The 19,366-nt window shown below is 31.4% G+C and overlaps 3 protein-coding genes across 4 annotated transcripts; 1 reads left to right on the top strand and 2 right to left on the bottom strand.

Moving 5' to 3' along the window:
* The first annotated feature begins 3,954 nt into the window (after positions 1-3,954).
* On the top strand, positions 3,955-5,051 carry LOC142545584 (protein SODIUM POTASSIUM ROOT DEFECTIVE 3-like). The gene is made up of 3 exons (XM_075652844.1): positions 3,955-4,342; positions 4,598-4,673; positions 4,824-5,051. Exons 1-3 carry the CDS (start codon positions 4,142-4,144, stop codon positions 4,952-4,954), a joined length of 408 nt encoding a protein of 135 aa, XP_075508959.1. The 5' UTR covers positions 3,955-4,141; the 3' UTR covers positions 4,955-5,051.
* LOC142545583 (uncharacterized) lies at positions 4,973-7,824 on the bottom strand. Of its 2 annotated transcripts, none has more exons than XM_075652843.1 (2): positions 7,270-7,824; positions 4,973-5,090 (listed from the first exon to the last, which is right to left on the bottom strand). In XM_075652843.1, exon 1 carries the CDS (start codon positions 7,732-7,734, stop codon positions 7,279-7,281), a length of 456 nt encoding a protein of 151 aa, XP_075508958.1. In that variant the 5' UTR covers positions 7,735-7,824; the 3' UTR covers positions 4,973-5,090; positions 7,270-7,278. The 2 variants fall into 2 exon arrangements, with proteins under 2 accessions (XP_075508958.1, XP_075508957.1); XM_075652842.1 differs by lacking the exon at positions 4,973-5,090 and adding an exon at positions 5,582-5,816 and having other exon boundaries at positions 7,270-7,822.
* A 3,124-nt stretch (positions 7,825-10,948) lies between these two features.
* On the bottom strand, positions 10,949-12,490 carry LOC142544583 (auxin-responsive protein IAA31-like). Its single transcript, XM_075651615.1, has 4 exons — positions 12,228-12,490; positions 11,609-11,868; positions 11,269-11,350; positions 10,949-11,160 (listed from the first exon to the last, which is right to left on the bottom strand). The coding sequence occupies exons 1-4, from the start codon at positions 12,377-12,379 to the stop codon at positions 11,109-11,111; spliced, it is 546 nt and encodes a 181-aa protein (XP_075507730.1). The 5' UTR covers positions 12,380-12,490; the 3' UTR covers positions 10,949-11,108.
* Between the last annotated feature and the right edge of the window lie 6,876 nt (positions 12,491-19,366).

Here is a 19,366-nt window from a genome sequence, read left to right as displayed (position 1 = left end):
TCAAAACTCAAGTAACAATTAGTTTGATATATTTTCTTAAAAGTAAATTGTGGATTTACATATAATTGAGTTCAATCCAAAAGTATTTGTCAAGCCCAGAATATACAAAAAGCCCAATTCATGAAATAATTGACCCATTTAGTAATCTATTTAAGAACATTGGGCCTTTCGTGACCCAAAGGCTACGTAAATTTATACATGTATTTCGTCAAAAAGTAATATTTAAGGTTTTTATTTTTGATTTGACATGTAAGAAACATATTTATCTGAATTAATTTAAACAGATATTCAAGTATTCATATAAAATTTTAAATTTTCGTTTGCTCAAATACATAAATTTTATTTTTTAAAAAAATTTCATAGACATGCCAAAATATCCATTTTTTTAAAATATAAAATATCCACATTTTTAACGAACGTGTACACGAATGTACACATCATTAATATTTTATTTCTTTTAAAGAAATCTTGCACATGTAATGAGAAATCGGGGTTGGATACCAAGGTCAAATATTTCGGCCTAACATGAGATAACGGGGTAATAAATAAGGCATTATAACAATATCCCAATATAATACATTTTTTTAATTTTAAAAAAACAAGATAATTAATTACATTTAATATAATGTTTAAAACACGTATATTTTAAATATTGATTAATAGTTGAGTGTACTACTTTCGATTAACTCGATAAAGTTGACTATCCGTAAGGTTAGGGATTGTATTTATGATATCTCCAATATTTGGAAATGGTGGCATTTAGGTTCATAAATTCAAGAAGATATTTGATGCGATCCGTGTAGATCGAATGAGCAAGATTGTAGCAATTCACTGAATCTGATAAGAGTTGTGTGTAAGAAAAATGAGCAAAGGATATGACTTCAAATGTAACATGCAAACAAGGAAATGAACTCTTGATGAGAGCCGGAGGGATGTCCGGCATGACCACTCTAATACTTAAGTCAGCAGGTGAAAGATCAATAAAAAAAACTGTATATGTGGGAGAATATACGTGAATGTTCAAAAGTCTAGAATCCTCTCGATGAAAAATACATACATGTTATTTATACCTGCAATTTATAGGAGGAAATATCATGATTATCTTGTTTTCTGTGCCCACTTACTACTTAGGATAGTATGACTGTCCATACCCTACTTCCGACAAATTGTTCTGACACGCCAACCCATGTGGTTCTGACAATAATGATTGTCAAGCATAACTGTCACATACTGATGCACTCGAGTGCAGTGCTATTTCCGAGGTAACCCAGGTAGAATACCTCCCGAGAATTTGTTTGAGAGCTCGGGCTTCTGATAACCCGGAAAGAAGATGTCCCGAGCATTCACCTGTCTGGTTTCTTTAGAACTTCTCCTGCAAAATTACCTTGATTTGGGTGTATATATATATATATATCACATGGACAACCTGGAAGAACTTGAGCCCCTTCTCCTCTCATATGTAAAAATAGTCTTCAATAATAATTGAATAAATAATTGTGGCCCTTCAATTATATGTATGCATGAATTATTCGATTCAGGAATAAGACAAATAATCAGGCGCAAAAGTCTCAATATTAATCATAATTCCAATAATTATAGCGTGGTGTGTGTATATGTAGATGTATGTATACGTACAAGTGTTTATACATGTAACAGGGCTCTTGTGATACCGTGAGACATATATATGTCCATATTTACAATAATAAGATATTTTTTGGCATAAAAATCAATATATTTTTTATGAGTATCTCACAAAATTGATTAATGAGATATCCAAATTTCAACAGCTAACTGAAATTTTTTACATGTGACATGGGCCATAAAATTTGATTCAATCTTTGAGCAACACACTAAGATATTCATAGCTATAAGATTATCATTAATTACTCAATCATCGAGTCAATCTATACACCAAACATTATATAATTAATCATACTACATAAATCACTTATACATGTCAATTTGCTTATTACTCATATTAAACATTCATATCATTCAATTATCGTATATCATGTACGATTCATCCAATTATGACGTTTATCTTCACTCGCATATATTATCGAAAAAATATTAATCTCGTATGTAAGAATAAATGTCGATATTTAAATAAAAAATTAGAACAATGCGTCAATGTCCTTGCTCATGTTGGACAAATATATTCATAAACCAACTCTTTTTCACGCAGTGTGATTGGAGTGGTTGTCTGCAAAGTCAAAACTCACGGCACTCTTGGCTACCTCTCTGACTCGTTATCAATAGGTTTAAATTTCTCCGGTGTTAATGTTCCAATTTTTGGAGACCATGTACTTGGAATTAATATTCGTGATTGCTGGCAGATGAAATTAACATATGAAAACTTTATATACTTCTTTAATTTTTTTAATTCATATATTTGTTCAATCTACATGGGATCTAGCTATTGCATTTAATATTATGTCTGATTTTCATAAATGAAAATGTGATCTTTACTAACTATGAATTATATTATTCTAATGAGGATATTATATTTCATATTAAAAAATTAAAACACTCTGATTGATATGTTTTAATTATGTGAAGAAACAAAGTGAATTATAATCAGGGCCGAAGGAGTGATTTCATATATTCTTCAATTTTTGTGAGACGATCTCATTTGTTATTTTTGTGAGATAAATATTCAATTTTGAGTCATATCAGAAAAATTATTTTTTTTATTATAAATACAAAAACATACTAAGTGAGAAATAAAAATCGGTGAAATTATATCATAAAATTAGGAGTAATGCTTAAGAGGGGACGTGCTTGTCTCCCGATTCATCTACCTAAGAAAGTGGGATATTTCATTATGAATGCATTTATTTTAATATTTACTTCTTGAGATTCCCGATGAATGTTTGACTTTTGCTATTGTACTTTTGAAAATTCTTCCTTAAAGAAAAAAAAGTCAGTAAATTGTGAAACTTTAAATCTAATCATTATTAGAATAAAAATAATAATTATTGAAAATTCTTCCTTGAAGAAAAAAAAGTCAGTAAATTGTGAAACTTTAAATTTAATTATTATTAGTATAAAAATTACTATTATTATTTTCTGCGAATTTCTTTGAGTGACCAGACAACTGCTTGCCTAATTTAAAACACAATAACATAGATTTCACCAATCATTTTTCGCAACTAATTTAATTTGTCGTTACAAATTAGTAATAACTAAATTTTATGCCACATTTGTCTGTATGCATGTGCTCCATTGGATAGATGTTAGGTAGCATGATTTATGCATGAAAAAAAAATTAAATTGCATTTATTTATTAACTAACGTGGCCAACAATTTGAGAACATGATTGTATTCTCAATGGAGAAAAGAAACCGTGGAAAAGAACCAAAAAGAGAACTGTTCCCTTTTTTTTTCCCTAACCACAGAACGGATGCATTATAGATATATGTCATATAATTTATCATATAATTTATTTTCAGATGGAAATATAAATAAAAAAAATGAAAAAGGGAAAAAAAGAAAAAAACAGAAGCAAGAAAGAAGATCACACTGATCTCAAATCTGTGTAAAATACTTTTTTGGGTTCTCTCTTCTCAATAATAATGAATATATGCGAGGTTAATTGATTTTTCAACAGACCTCACGTTCGTATATTGATAACATATATATGTTGTTAGATACATTTTGAGGTAAACAGTAGTGCCCATGAAATTTCACTTCTTCGATATGTATTGCCTCTGATACCTGACCTCGTGTACGGGAAAAATATGTAGAATATTCATGTAGATTTCATAATTAAATAAAATTTATTAAATGAAGGCCATAGAAACATTGAACCACTCACATCAATAATATATTATCCAAAACAGATATTAATAATAATAAAAAAAAGAAAAAACACACAAAATGAATAAAATAATGAAAGAATTTGCAAAATCTTTCGACTGACGAATTGTAGTACTATAAAAACACACTTCTAAGTTCTAACCCTCCCTACCCACTTCGCAGTATGTCTTAGTTTTATCTTCGTTCTCCAAAGCAAAACATGTGGCTCCACCATCGATAGGATTATTTAATAATGGAGGAGGAAGGGAAAATATGCATGTAAACACACATATTCTTTACAGGGGAAGCTACTAATCTTTTGGGATTGTAAAGCTAAGGTACCATGAGAAAGGTGCTGCGTTACAGCAGAGTCCTGGAAAGATTGTGTCTGTTTTCGGGAGCTGATAATGATAAGTCTTACGATGAACATGAAAGTAAGCCATTGATCAGTGCAAGTAAAGTTGAAGTAATTTCAGGTTCACCATTGAAGCTCAAGGATCTTATCTCTGGAGCCCCTACCCTTGCCTTCCAGTTAAAGCCTAAGGTATTTTAAATTTATTTGTTTGAATTTAATCTAAAGTTTATTCATACTTGTATGATTAGAGATCTGCCTTTTCAATGATATATATATATATAGTCTTGTTCTGCTAGTTCTTGTAATGGTTGAATTTTTGGTGCCGATTGGTCGCAAAGGATCACAGGATTTTTTCGTGTTTACGTCTCTTTCTCTATAATTTAAATCATGCTTTCGTCAAGATCGTTCTTCTCTGCGAACATATGAATATAAATGATTTTGCAGATAGTGGTGATGAAGGTTTCAATGCACTGCAATGGCTGCGCTAGGAAAGTAGAGAAGCATATTTCCAAGTTGGAAGGTAATGTGCTATTTAATTAACTAATTTCTGCTAAATTAATCTGTCATAATGATTATCCTCCACCAAACAAATCCAATGCCCATAAGCAAAGATTACAAAAATCATGTTCTCAGAAACTAAAATAATAATGTTTATATTTATTGAAAACAGGAGTGACATCATACCAAGTGGACTTGGAGACGAAGATGGTAGTGGTAAGTGGAGACATTGTTCCATTCGAAGTCTTGGAGAGTGTATCTAAAGTTAAAAATGCAGAGCTTTGGGAAAATAACCACCCTTGATCTGTTTCAAATAAATCTCTTTCGGATTTTATTATGTATAATATGATATTTTTAGATCGAAGTATGAAATTGCTATAAATCTCTGGGTTTCATCAAATTTATGGGGCCATCTGCAGCATCGATAGGTATTAGGCACCTGCACATTTGTGATGACAACATCAATTGAAAAGGTAGGAACCGAATACCAAACACTTTGCAGCTGAAAATGAGAACACATTCCAAAAAGAAAAGCAAATACACAAAATATATTTACTATTTATACATTTTTCGATAACCGAATTCACACCCCTACTATATGTTTGATCCAATAGTATGCATAACGCAAGTCCACGAAGCTCTTTTACAGTAGGTGTAGATTGAAAAAGCATTTCTTGTAGTTTTAAAGGGTTTAGAAAATTCATAATTATCAACTCTAAAACACCCCCCACAACACTAGAAGTTTAAATAAAATACACTGTACATTTCTTCCAAAAGATATAGAACTAAATGATACTTTACTATGAAATCGAATAACAGTTCCAATTTTTCTTCATAAAAACCCACTATTGACTTTCAAGCCATGCACTTTTATCTCCAAACCTGAATGTTAATTTTAGCTTTGATGAACTCAAGCAACGCACATCGTGATATTTAGAAGTCATTACTGGCTCCACATTATCACAGATCAATACTCCACAATAAATAAGAAGTTTTAAGGCAAAAGACAGAAAAAAGCAAGTCATGGCGCCCATGGTTCCTAACATCTTGTTACATCACAGCTGCCAATATATGTACACAGCTTATTAAACAGACGAATCACGACAAAGTCTTCTTATACATTAATAGCATAGAACTTGTCCAATAGAAGCCATTAAACCGTTTCCTGTAAAAAAACAACAAATTGTAGTTCAGACTTCAAACATAAGCTGGAGTTGCAGAACCATTTTAGTCAGAATAATACTGGGTTTAAAGCCATGATGATAGTTCTGTCATCATCAACATACACTCCTATGACAAAGAAATCATTCCACGGATATAATAGTAACATTCAGATTGCTTATAAGGTTCAAGTATCTCTTAATTTTGATAAAAAAAAAGAGCCAAGTGTTGGACATACATCTGTAGGCTTATAGATGACGAGAATAACGCAACATAAATGTTTTAAACAGTAACCCAACACCATGCTTTGGCATGCACTATTGTTGTCCCCAATACAAAATTAACGAGATGAGTTAAATCTCACCACCAGTTATTTGAATGAACCTACATGACATATGACTGTTCCACACAACCAAAAGTAGTGTCATTGTTTGGCATGGCTAATTTTCTCTTCCTGGACCAAACAGTATTAACACAGGGCACAAGAACAACAAGTCCATTGAGAAACTTTTCTGGCATAAATGTAACTTCATAAGAACCAACCGTCAAGAGACTAATACTTCCATATGCTACGATGAGTGTCAGACACTTCCAGAAGGACTTCCCCCGCGCGTCACAAACAGAATATACTGTTGATTCTCCCACCTCAAGCTGGCATGTTCATGTAGAATACAAATAACTGGACAACTTTTACACCAGCTGATTTTGAGTCAGTAGGTTGATTGTAAACCAAATACTGGTCAAGAAACTATCATTTCGATTACACTTGGAGGGCCCATCTTCCAACTTTTTAAAAGAATATTTGATCGCCTCTTTCTTAATGCTTTCATAATCCTTAAGTCATGTCCTAGCATTTACTTAAGTTAAATTATCGAATGATCAGTGAACTTTAACAGGTGAACCAGACTCAAAAAATTGACAATCGACAAAGAAACCCATGCCTCTAATACTTCAATTGAGGGAATCCCATTAATTATACTTCAATTTTTTCCTTCATATTAATGCGAAATCAAGTTATACCCTCTCAACTCAAGTATGTGATTTCCTGCATTTTACTGACGAGGAAGCCATTTTAATTCTTGGAATTAATGTGGATATCAGTTAAAAACTTATCCGATGATCAAAGTACTAATCTCAAAAGAAATAGCAACTTAATGTCAAAAGGGTAACAAAAATAGTTTGTTTTTTTTTAAAATATATTGCAAAAATCGACTTTTTAGATATGAATCAACCCATAAGCATGAATATATAGTATCTAATCCTACTTGGAATCAAAATCTTCACATAAAAAAATCCAAAAATAAAAAATCTGAAAATCAAATCCCAATTGACAGCAAATAACCAAACCCTAATATTCCAGATACACCCAATTTTCAACCTAAAAAAAGGGCAGCAGAAGCATCGAATAAACAGAACGGTTCGAATCATATTCTTAACAAAAAAGGGCAGATGAATACCATCAAACATTACGAAGAAGCAGACCGGCGTCCCTCGCAGTCAGGGGAGCGATCGAAATTCTTGGAAGGATACTTAGCAGTAACAACGCCAACCTCAAACACCAGATCCTGGTCGCTAGATCTTATTCCAGTGATACCCCACCACTTGAAAAACGCCCTGACGCTGATTCCTTCAATCTCAGCAATCCGATTCTCCACAATCTTCCCCGTGATCGTAGGGGAGTACGTAGCCAGGTAATTGTCAGGAGGTAGCGTCACACGGCAAGATTCCCCCAAATTTAAGGAGAACCTACCGGAAGTGCGGTTAATGGTGTAGGAACTGACGCCTGTGGGTAGAAGGCCCAATGGGAAGCCATAACTCGTCAACTCCTTGTACGGACCTTCATTTGCATCAAATGATTGTGAGAATGGGAGGACGAAGAAGAAGAGGAAGAGGAATATGGAAATTCGTGGAAATATAGCCATGGAAGAATCAAGAATGTATGACTTCGTTAGAGGACGGTGGAGCGAGACTTTTACGAGTCAAATAAAGCCAGATGAGATGTTCGGATTTAATCACTTGTGTACACAGATTTTTCTTATTCAAAATTATTGTTTTTTCCTCAAATTTTAATTATATATTCTCATATATTTTCAAAGAATAATATTAAAATTGAATAATAAGTACTGAGGTTCTAATGCAACTTCAAGACCTTGACGATCTTGCCATATTATCGAAGGAGTTGGATACTTTGCTGTGGCGGAATCTGTGCTGTGTTTTTTTTACACGAGATGATGAGCTGATCATTTCGTTATGTTCGACAATTTTTCGAATTTATTTGACACTATGTGAGGTCCATCAGATGATGATCCAAATGATTGATCATCTCGTGTAAAAAAATACACAACACCATATGCTGTGTTTTCAACCACACCAGAAGATTCAAATCCATTCTCCAACCACTCTCGTTTTTTTCCAGTCGGGAGACGTTAAAAGAGACAGGAAGGCATGCACCAACGGATAAATAATCAAGCTAAGAATGTCAGAGCTTCCTCACAATTACAACTTTGTAGGTAGACCTTGTCGGTATGATCTATAGGTTTGGCTCTTTGTGGTGTGACCTCTCATGTGAATTTTTGAAATTTGATATTGAAATACGAATTAATTAAGCTTATACCAATTTATATATATTTTTCGAATCGATCGATCTAAAGATTTTTGGGGATAATTAATTATATGATGTATGGTTTTATCATCTTTGGTACTTTTTTTCTATCAGACTAGATATCGTGCCTTTTAATTCCAAGATTTTATATATACAAGGTCCGATTTTCTGATTTTAAAAAGTATTAGAATGATGGCCCCTTAATCTTGAAAGACCGAGTTCTCGAGTTTATTTTTTCAATAAAATTTTTTTAATGATAAAATGCATTTCTTTAACTAGATTTTTTTTTTTTTAAAAAAAATGAAGCACAAATGCATCATGCTTGGATTTGGATGACCAATTCAAGCTTAACTATGTTTTTGGGTCAGACCGTTCGTAAGGCACATGATCAGATTCTATACCAAAAAATAAATGTTACAAAATCAGAAATAACAATTACTTTTATAATTTATATATTACATTTTGATTATCGATAAGTCTAAAGAATTAATACATTTTTATCTAGTAATTTTACTAATTTTGAGATCAAGTCAACTAACTTTTCAATTTTCAAAAAAACCTTTGTAAAACCTTCTCACGAATTAATTTTGTGAGATGAATCTCTCACCTCACCTCACCTATGAAAAATATTAAATTTTATGTCGAAATTTTCCATTGTGTGTATGGGTCGAATCGACCCGTCTCACAAATATAAATATATGAGACAATATCACATGAGACTTACTCTTCAATTTTGGTCTCTAAGACATTATCTTTTCAAATTTGGCTATTTTAGTTCATTTTCTTCCCGAGTGATCAATTTTACATGAAAAAGCTGACATATAACTAGAAAACTAAGGATTTCTTGATTTATTTCATATACATTTGGAATGTTACTTAATATCAAATCTAGTCAGTTTTTTCCAACCAAAATTGACTATCTAGTAGAAAATAGCCAAATATAAAAAGGTAATATACAGAAACCAAAAGTTGAAAAATTAGCAGATTTAAAACTAAAAAAATGGTAAAGTTACTTGACAAAAAGATATTAACCCTATATTTTTAGATTTTATTTAATAATTAAATATCAGAAAGAATTGTACGTGCAAGTCTCCGCGTAGAACTTTTCCATGCTACACCTCTCTATAAGTGTGTTCAAATTGATAAACATCAAACGAACTTAACATTAACATCAAAGAAAATAGATTTAAACAATAGCACAATAGGCATATATCTGAGAACAAGAATATGTCGTCCAAGTAAATGAAAACCAATCACCGGATTCTTTTAGCTGTTCTGGTGGTGGCTGCCATCGCGGAGCAGGTGCGCCGCATGGCGGCGGCCAACTATATGGTCGGAGACAGCTTGGGCTGGAAGGTACCTCCTGACGGTGCCTCCACCTACGAGAACTGGGCTTCTCAACATGTTTTCGAAGTTGGGGATCGATGTTCTAGGTGCATATATAATGCCCTCCTGATCAATATTAAAATTACTTTGTTCATTGTTTCAAATATTGGCTAAATAAAGTTTTTATGTAACATTTCATGCAGTGTTCGAATTCCCCACCGGATCACACGAGGTAGCAGAAGAGACTGAAGATTAATTCATACGGTACGTGCAGTGCTACCAACCCCATCTCCGTGTTCACGACCGGAGCATATATTGCTTGGTTTTTGGTCATACACTTACTTGAGTTATCCATATAAAACATCTTTTATATTACATGACAACCGTTGACCTCATAACTGATTGTGGAGTGATTAATGAATTTGAAAACCTCTCATTCTAGCTAGAATAATAATTTTTGGTAGTATTCATCTGCTTTTAATAAGAATCGAAGCACTCGAAAAGACGGATTAGTGTCAATAACACATGTTATATTTTAAGATGGATTAAGATGCACTGAATATTAACATATGAATGATATATGATCGATATCATTAGCACATGTATATATGTTCAAGCTAGTATTCATCTTTTCCTTTCCATTTCAATTAATCAGGGCAAATTGCTATCATCACCATTTGAGATATCGAAAAACATCAACTCTCTATGTTTATGTTCACGCTTTTACAACCAAATATTGTTTAAAATTAGACATATTTGCTTCATTTGTGAGGGCTTTACGTCTGAATTTTTTTTAAAAAAACAATGGGTTTAAAAAATCATTAATTTCCTGTAAGGGATTATTTGTATGTTTCGGTTTCACAAGGGTGCTAAATGTTTAGTTACCCTATTTATGATGAACACGTCTCTTATGCAACAGTCTCACGGATTTACATCCAAAATATAGATCGACTCGATCCATACATGTAGTGAAAAATATTATATGTCCCTCAAATCAGTATATATTATACAGTTTTTCTTAATAACATAATTAATGAAAAATGATATTTTTACTTTGAAAAATAATACTTTAGACATTATAAGAACTAATACTTTTCAATGGTTGGCATGGGTCGGAGATTTGTCTCAAAAAGTTAGACACGTGAAAAATACCATATTGCCCTTCAATTTTTGGAAAAAATAAAATCGAAAAGATTGGTTTCGTCGTTGTGATAAAAAGCGGGGGGATAAAATTAAATATGTGTTTTACACTATCTAAAACTAGCTGGTAGTATCTTAAATGGAAAAATCAAGTTTCACCGAGTTTATAAGATACATTACAAAAGCAAAGAAATGAGATTCTCCGTAATCTCAGCTAAATATTTATCACTATCCTATTTTCTTGACCAATTTCAAACGTCGCACTGAATTCACCAAAATTCTGCAAAAACAAAAACCATTAAAAACAAGAACGCGAGCCCTTAATATTTGCTGCAAAACATGGCTACCTTCATCAAGACATATGGACAAGGCATGTAAGTATACTTACCTCCAAGGCACATCTCCAGCTAGCAGCCAACCACCTTGCTCGTCTTGATACATAAGATTGTACATGTCAACATCCGCTCGACCTGTCAAATTGAGATAAAACATTGGATTCGAGGTTAAATAATTACACAAAAATTCTTGTGAGAATGAGACGTCACATGAGTCAATTTTGTGACATGGATCTTCTATTTGAGTCGTTCATATAAAAAACAAAAGTAATATTTTTAATGTAAATATGAGATTCACGAATAAAAATACGTGAGACTGTAAATTAATTATATATATTTTTTGCTGCTTTTGCTTCTGAAAATTAAGAGCATAACAATAAATTATTGGCTTACATTTTCCGAACATGCCAATAAGAATGGGAACAAGTGTTTGATAAGAATGATAGAGTTTTAGGTCGATTTTCCTTCCTATCCCAATCCCTTCCATTTTCACTTTGACAAACAGAGAATTGGATCCACCGCCACGGCTACAGCAGGCGTTGTTCTTTACGTGGACATAGTTGGCAGGGGGATGACCACCGCAGTTTTGCCTTCGCGATTTCACCGGCGGCCACCCGATAACAAAATGATCATCACCCTTCAAATCAATTTTTCTGTTGATCCAACATACGTACGTCAATTGGATAATGATAAATTATAAATATTATTCCTGTTTTTTTCGAAAAAAATTATTACCAATTCATCTCCATAAGATATATATTTCCCGATTACCATTTCTAAGAAGAAGGATGTGCAAAAATATTAAATTTTGATCAGATCATAAACAAATTAATTCCAAATCTTACTAATTAATTTATGTGTTATATGATCGAACAATATGCAATTCATGTCACCATAAACTAGCAGAATACAAAAGCTAGCAAACTAGCAGAATGCAAAAGCTAGCATGTGTGAATTAATGCGTAGATTTCAACTGGAAAAAAGAATAAAGAACTGAATATATACAAAGTACCTTTTCCTTAGAAAAGATTTGTTCATATTTTTTCGCGGCTCGTCGTAACGATATTTTTTATCGTCAGTTTCATGATAATCTTGATTGAGGTCGAAATCGAACTTCCCTGGAGCTAAGCTGCTTGAGAGTGCAAGCCCCAGTTGCAGTTCCATCTGCTTAATTACTTAATTAATCAATACACCTTCGAAAGAAATAAGTAGAGTTCTCACAATATATAGATAGGAAAAGATCAGCAAGTTAAATGTTAAAAAAAAATTTAATTGTTTAAAAGTAAGGAAAAAATTTAAACATTTGAAATTCTAATTAATTTAAGATGTGTTGGGAAAAATGTTTCCAGGGTTGTGGTGGGGAGTAATAGTGGAGAGTTGAGATGGAGTTGGGGGCAACATTTTCCCTAGTGTGTCACCATCATTGCTAGTCTTTTAGCCGACCCAATTGCTCATCTGTTCGATACAAATTGCTCATCTTTTTCGGACCCCGACAATTTCATTTCTTCAATTTCAACCAATTTCCCTTTGTTGTGTGATAACTCAACACCACATTCAATGCACCGGTACTTCTTTTCTGCCCATTTTTTCAGTCAAAAATTTAAAGAACGAGTGAATTATAAAAGATACCGTGTTGAAAATTGTGGTGTCATTATCTGCTTAAATCAATACATGAATCTATGGATATGCAAATAACTATTTCAAAATATACATAGATATGAACTTAATTCCTCGTCTCACGTTCCTTCGAGTTCAAGTTAAGACATTAAATTACTATACATTCTTATTTCATCCAAAATTTGACTCAATTTCTACAAGAGTAAGCCTCTTGTGAGACGCTCTCACAAATTTTTATCTGTGAGACGGATATTCACAATAAAAAGTAATACTCTTAGCATAAAAAGTAATACTTTTTCGTGAATGACCCAAATAAGAGATATGTCTCACAAAATACGACGTCTCACACAAGTTTTTGTCTTTCTACAAACGCTTTTCAGGCATACCTCATTTTGTTATTATAGTGATCACTATATTATATATCGTTTAATTATCATTTATTCCCACGAATCAAACAGTACAAGATTTTTTTCCCCTCCAAATTAAATTTCAACAAGCTGGCAGATGACACTAAATAACAAATCTAGAGTTTGATTGAACGCTGGATCGTCAAACCCATGTTCTTAGTTTTTACAAAAACATAATGTATGTACGTTTTGTCGAGAATTCAAAAATTTATAGTACACGTAAAAAATAATTGAGGCTGATATTGGTCAACAAACTATGATATAATTTCTAGTTTATTCCTGTAGTATTTTTCACAAGAAATTAGCAAACATTAACAAAAAAAAAAATGGTCCAACATTTGTTCGGGTTTGTCTCTGAAGCGAGAGGATATACCAAAAATGTCGCATGAAAATGCATAAATAATAATATACTATTTGTGTGGCCGTCTGATTATGATCAATTTTGAATGACCAATTTACATTGGAATCGAAATAAATTAAAAACCACAAAATTATCAAATTCAATCACAGGTTAACGAAATATAATTCGTTAATTTTAATGATAAATTTACATTAGAAGAGATATGACAACCTCGACTCCATTTGTTTCTTCGTCCATGCATATTTAGAATTGTAATCATATCTACCAACTAATTTGTGTCTTATGATAATTAAAATTAGGTAAAAATTTGTGTAAGACGGTCTCACGGGTCGTATTTTGTGAGACAGATCTCTTATTTGGGTCATCCGTGAAAAAATATTACTTTTTATGTTAAAAGTATTAATTTGTATTGTAAATATCGGTAGAGTTGACCATCTCACAAGAAACCTACTCTTTAAATTATCTAATTCATTTAATTTTATAATTAATTCAGGTACATAAATAGATGGTCTAGCTATGCTTTTGGAAATCAATTTAAAATCTAAATATTAGCTTCTCACGTTTTTAAATATAAAATAATTAATTAAGAAACAAAATAGATGCATATATGCATGCGATCAAGAAGAATGTCATCGTCGAACTTGACACGTACAGTTGTCTCTTCCTAACCAAGCAATTGATTAGCCTCGAGTTGATATCAGAAGAAGCAAAAAAATTCACGTGAATTGCATGTGATTGATTGATTGATTGATTGTTCATTCAAAACTGAAAAGCACACACCGTACATTAATTTTGGATTTTTGGAAAACCCTAAGTATTACCAAATTAGCGACGTCCAATTTTTTACATGAATATCTTATATCTATATATATATATATATATATACACACACTATATATTAAGGAGATACTTCTTTACCAGCCGAATTTAGTATAGTTTGGTGACACAAAACTAAATTTACATATCTAACCATGTTTATATAATTATCATATTCAATCAATTTTTAAAATACTGATATTATTTTATCTTTATCTAAAATTTTAAATATTTGATCATCGTCTCATTCTTAACTTTGAAACCTTGTTATTAAAGTCAAAGAATTAAAAATAATATATTATTTAACAATATATATATATATATATATATATACAGACAAACACACGCGACTGGAAGGACATTCATTAGTTATACATTATCGATTTAAAAGAAACATTTAAAAGTGGGTAAAAAAATTCCAATTTTAAAACCTCGGTTGGTTTGAATCTTAATTCTTATCTTAGTGGGACCAATGGCGTATGTACACTCGTCCATTACATTAAATTCCTAAAAGTGTTGGTAATTTCGCGTTAAATTTGCAAATAAATCTATATTAGGGTATTCGCATTCATTCTCATTATAACACTCACTATTTTATCAAAAATATGAGGTCTACATGTCACATACATATTATATTAACACATCTATTCTTTCACATTCATTTTAACATCAACACTCGTTATTTGTAAGTCTTGTTGCGCAACCTCCATTGAATGAAATTTCTTGCACCAAAATGGTGTAAAAACACCATTGGTGCAAGATTGGAGATGGCCTTAGGCTTTTTTTTATGTGCGGATATGTATATTTCTTTTTCTCTCTATATATTTTTATAAAACTGTAATTTGATCTTGTATATAGTTTTGTGTAATTTTGATTATTTATATTGCTAAATTTCAGTTTGTTATATTTTTTAAAAAATTTATAATTTTATTTCGAAAATTCAAAAATTAAATTAGTTATTATCAAAATTAAAATTTAAAAATATAGAAGATCAAAATCGTAAAAAGATGAACATGTGTATCAAAATTTTCAAAGAAATGAAGGCTCGAAAGTCAATAATACTAGCCAACTTCAAACTTTCAAAGGAGTTAAACTCCCCATTTTTTTTGTTGTGTGATCATTTGAGGATGCAAGTGTACAAGGGTGGATTCACACAAAATTTCAAGTGGACAACTCAATAAGAAAGGTGTATATCTTCATTTTTTTTTAATAAAATATATTACATATTAAATTTCACTATTTTAATTTGAGTGACCTCTACTAGGACCACTTATATGGGCAAATAAGACGATAAAAACCAAAAATAAAAAATAAAAAAATTCATGTGCACCAATCTAATATAATGCCTAATAGTGGTAATCTTAGCTTGTATAATTTCAAAGAGGTCCCCTATTTGTGAATGAGTGCTCATTCAAGCATGCGCGTGCGTTTTTATCATTTTTGCGTGAACTTATGGACAAATATTGGGAATAATTTTGACTTGGACATCACTTTTTTCATTTAAGATTTCTTGTTTTGAAACATGTTATAAGCTTTCATCCTAAATTATATCCTTTTTTAATCCTATGTTTTAATTTGATTAGAAATTCTTTTAATTTATTTATTACAAATATGTTGAAATAAATAAACTTAGCGATGAGCTAAAATTCTTAATCGATTCGATATATTATGTAATTTTGATTACAGTATGTCGAATTTGTATTGCAATAATTTATTTTCTCGATTATATGTATTTTTTAATGAAATTATTATCAGTTCTAATAAATATTTAAAAATTATAGTATAAGTTCTTTGGTGATTTTCCAAAATTATATGTATAATTTTAAAATTATATACATAAGTTTTGACACGCATCCCAAAATATATCTCCTCTACTAAATATAGTCTATGTAAAATTTAATTTTTATCTTTCCAACACTGCTTCTCTACTAGGCACAGCTTAAGTAGGTAAAATTTAACTCATATCACCCTCATAATACAACAACATCCACGAACTTAATATAAAAACTTGACTTTATTAAATTTCAACAGATTACATAGGACAAATTCAAAAACGGGATACATTAACAATAAAGTCAAGAGTAATATTTTCTCAGGTGATAAGCATTCCAGAGTCTCGTTAAAGAATTGTCCTATGCATTCTCCAACTTTTGTCTCTACTCTTCTTTTCTATTGTCTATCAAATGGAGACAATCTAACATCACTCTCAACCCAACTGCCAATTAGATTTCTCAGCTTCAAGTCCACAATTTTGTAAGGAAGACTAAATCTTCAGAATTCTAAATAATAAAAGAAAATTACTGTTGATAATATTAAAATATTTTCATAGGCCTTTTTTTGAATTCTCTTCTTTCTGTGGGCTCTAAGGAGAAGCCCAGACCACTCTTCATCAATTATATGGACTTTCATATGATTATGGTCATTTTTGATTTCGATTTCGCTCATATTTTCAGTAACAAAAATCGAACTATGGGTTTTAATTTCAAAACAAAGATAAAAACGATTTCAACGTAAAATTTGGGGAGATGATACTAATTCAACCGGAGAACAACAATTTTTTGTTTTGTTATCAATCGATTTACGATTTTAATCTATTAGCTCGTACTTTTTGTTTCGATTTTGATATTTTTTTTTATCATAATGTTGATGTGATATCGGAGATTCGGACATGTCGGCAATATCACGTGGCACGTCAGTATTTTCTAATGTCATGACAGCATTTTACGACGTCATGTCAACATATTATTGTAAACAGACTAAAATTGAAAAAAAAAAGAAATACAAGTTAATATATTGACTATAAATCGACCAATAACGTGACAAAAATTGAAAATTTATATATGTAATTCAAATAACGTCAAACGAAGAATCAATTACTATTTTATCAGGCACACCAAACGATTCGAGTCACTCAATTACCCCCACACGATCCATTGGATGTCACACAAAAGGCTTGACAATTCATAAAGGAGGAAGCAACACGTACATTGATGGATTGGTCGATGCAAGCCATTCAATATAATTGGAATTGGGATATATTATTGGTAGCATGTGCTGCAGTAGAAACATTGGGTTCTCTCCAACACAACCCATCCATTTTCTGTCCCCACCATTCAATGAGAATATATAATCAATCACCCATTTGATTCCAAATTTTTAAACTCCTATCAATCAAATCCCATGTCAATTTTAAGCATATATATAATCCTCGATCGACTACCTATAACCACTGCTTCACCTTATTCCCCCAACAATGGCTACAAAAATGTATACGTATTTTGATTTATGAAATAGATTTGTCCGTCTCCTATTCAAATATTTTTTTTTAAAAAAAATAGTTTTGAAGTTTTAATTCATTCTCTATAATTATTTTATGACGATTATTCTATGGAGAAAGTACTCAAACGCGTTGGGTTCCATGGCCAAATCATGTGAAAAATAACACAAAAGTCTTTGAATCGACGACTCTTGCCATCTCCTGAAGAAGTGGCTTTTATTCACTTTTTTTTAACGCTGTTTTAATTAAAGTATACTTTGAAATTTAGCGTTTCTTGATAAGAAGGAAAAACAAAACGACGTGACATTTTTGTTCATAAAAAATCAAAGATTCATTCATACATACATACAAACATACATATATAATTGTAAATAGTAAAAAATAATAATTAGTTTTTACTCATACTGAACTCACCCACTTAAAATGGTTTTTGATAATAAATTATGGTGTTTTTTTTAAATAAAATAAAATAATAATAATGATAGGAGAGGTGACAAGGCTATGTAAAAATATCATTTAGGACCCTTTCTTTGATCATAATTTTTGTGAAGCCACATATCCGAGACTAGTGGGTAGCGTATAATTAACACTCAAATGTTATTCTGATTTATTCAACCTCAATACAATTAATATCGAAGGAACGATATCAGTCAGTCACGGGAAACACAACAATCCAATGCCAAATATAAAATATTTGACATTAGCATGAATCCAGCTAAAAGAGTAGCATTTTTTGTTTTCCATTTATTATGCAGTTAAAGTCTTACTTTTTTCTATGATGTATTGTCGCTGGAATTTTTTTCCCCTGAAAAAGACCTTTTGGGATAGAGATTGGACATAAAATCAACAGTAGGATTTGTTGATGTTATTTTTTCATCGTTGTGACTAATTGTTTGGTTATGCATTTCCGTTTTATTTGATCATGGTATTTAAATAAGTTTTTATAATTTATCGATGGTATGATAAAAAAAACTTTATAGTACGTATGTGATAAATAAAACACATTAGTCATGGTCTTTTACTCTTTTTGAGAGTTCAAGATCTGGTGTCATCGAAAGTTTATGTATGCTTTTTTTGGGAAAATTGTAATTTTGGATTTACATGTTTGTTTTTTTGCGATTTATATATTTTTAATTGTCCAATTTTAATTTAATCATGGATCTTTCAATTTTTGATAATTTTTCAACAAGACTGTTGACATAACAGTACACATTTAAGCGTCATGTCAGCACTACACTGAAAAAAATAAGAAAATAAGAACCAAGATACTGTAACAAGACCAAAATTTTGACTATATAATGGGTCAAAATTGCAAAATACAAATATACAAAACCAAAATTGCAATTCTTTCTGAGTGTGTCCAACTTTAGAAATCGGGACATGACAAGTTTACTAATTTGAGTCGTGACAATTTTGTTTTGTTTCATTTTTTCTATGATGATAGAATTCGTAACTGTTATATTTTTTTGTGCGCACTGAGTAAACAATTATGGGCAAACTATGTGTGACAGGCTCTTCCGAAAAAGTACTGATATGGGAAATAAAACTCATTATCATTGGTCAAATGCTCACCTACTTTACCAACTCGAACACCGACGATGAGTCCGGCATTTTTGTTCTTGCTCCTTATAGGAAAATTCTATCCTCCACCCGGTGTAACAGACCCTGTTACA

The sequence above is a fragment of the Primulina tabacum genome, chromosome 5 (assembly GCF_025594145.1).
Source record: "Primulina tabacum isolate GXHZ01 chromosome 5, ASM2559414v2, whole genome shotgun sequence".
Classification (NCBI taxonomy): Eukaryota; Viridiplantae; Streptophyta; class Magnoliopsida; order Lamiales; family Gesneriaceae; genus Primulina; species Primulina tabacum.
This window is presented reverse-complemented; position numbering and strand designations above follow the sequence as displayed.

Bases quoted from the DNA above. Each gene is read 5' to 3' on its own strand.
- LOC142545584 (XM_075652844.1), top strand. From the start codon at position 4,142: ATGAGAAAGGTGCTGCGTTACAGCAGAGTCCTGGAAAGATTGTGTCTG. The intron at 4,343-4,597 runs GTATTTTAAATT...ATGATTTTGCAG, and splicing joins CCTTCCAGTTAAAGCCTAAG to ATAGTGGTGATGAAGGTTTC. The intron at 4,674-4,823 runs GTAATGTGCTAT...TATTGAAAACAG, and splicing joins GCATATTTCCAAGTTGGAAG to GAGTGACATCATACCAAGTG.
- LOC142545583 (XM_075652843.1), bottom strand. From the start codon at position 7,734: ATGGCTATATTTCCACGAATTTCCATATTCCTCTTCCTCTTCTTCTTC.
- LOC142544583 (XM_075651615.1), bottom strand. From the start codon at position 12,379: ATGGAACTGCAACTGGGGCTTGCACTCTCAAGCAGCTTAGCTCCAGGG. The intron at 11,351-11,608 runs GTAAGCCAATAA...TCAATTTGACAG, and splicing joins TATTGGCATGTTCGGAAAAT to GTCGAGCGGATGTTGACATG. The intron at 11,161-11,268 runs GTAAGTATACTT...TTGTTTTTGCAG, and splicing joins GCTGGAGATGTGCCTTGGAG to AATTTTGGTGAATTCAGTGC.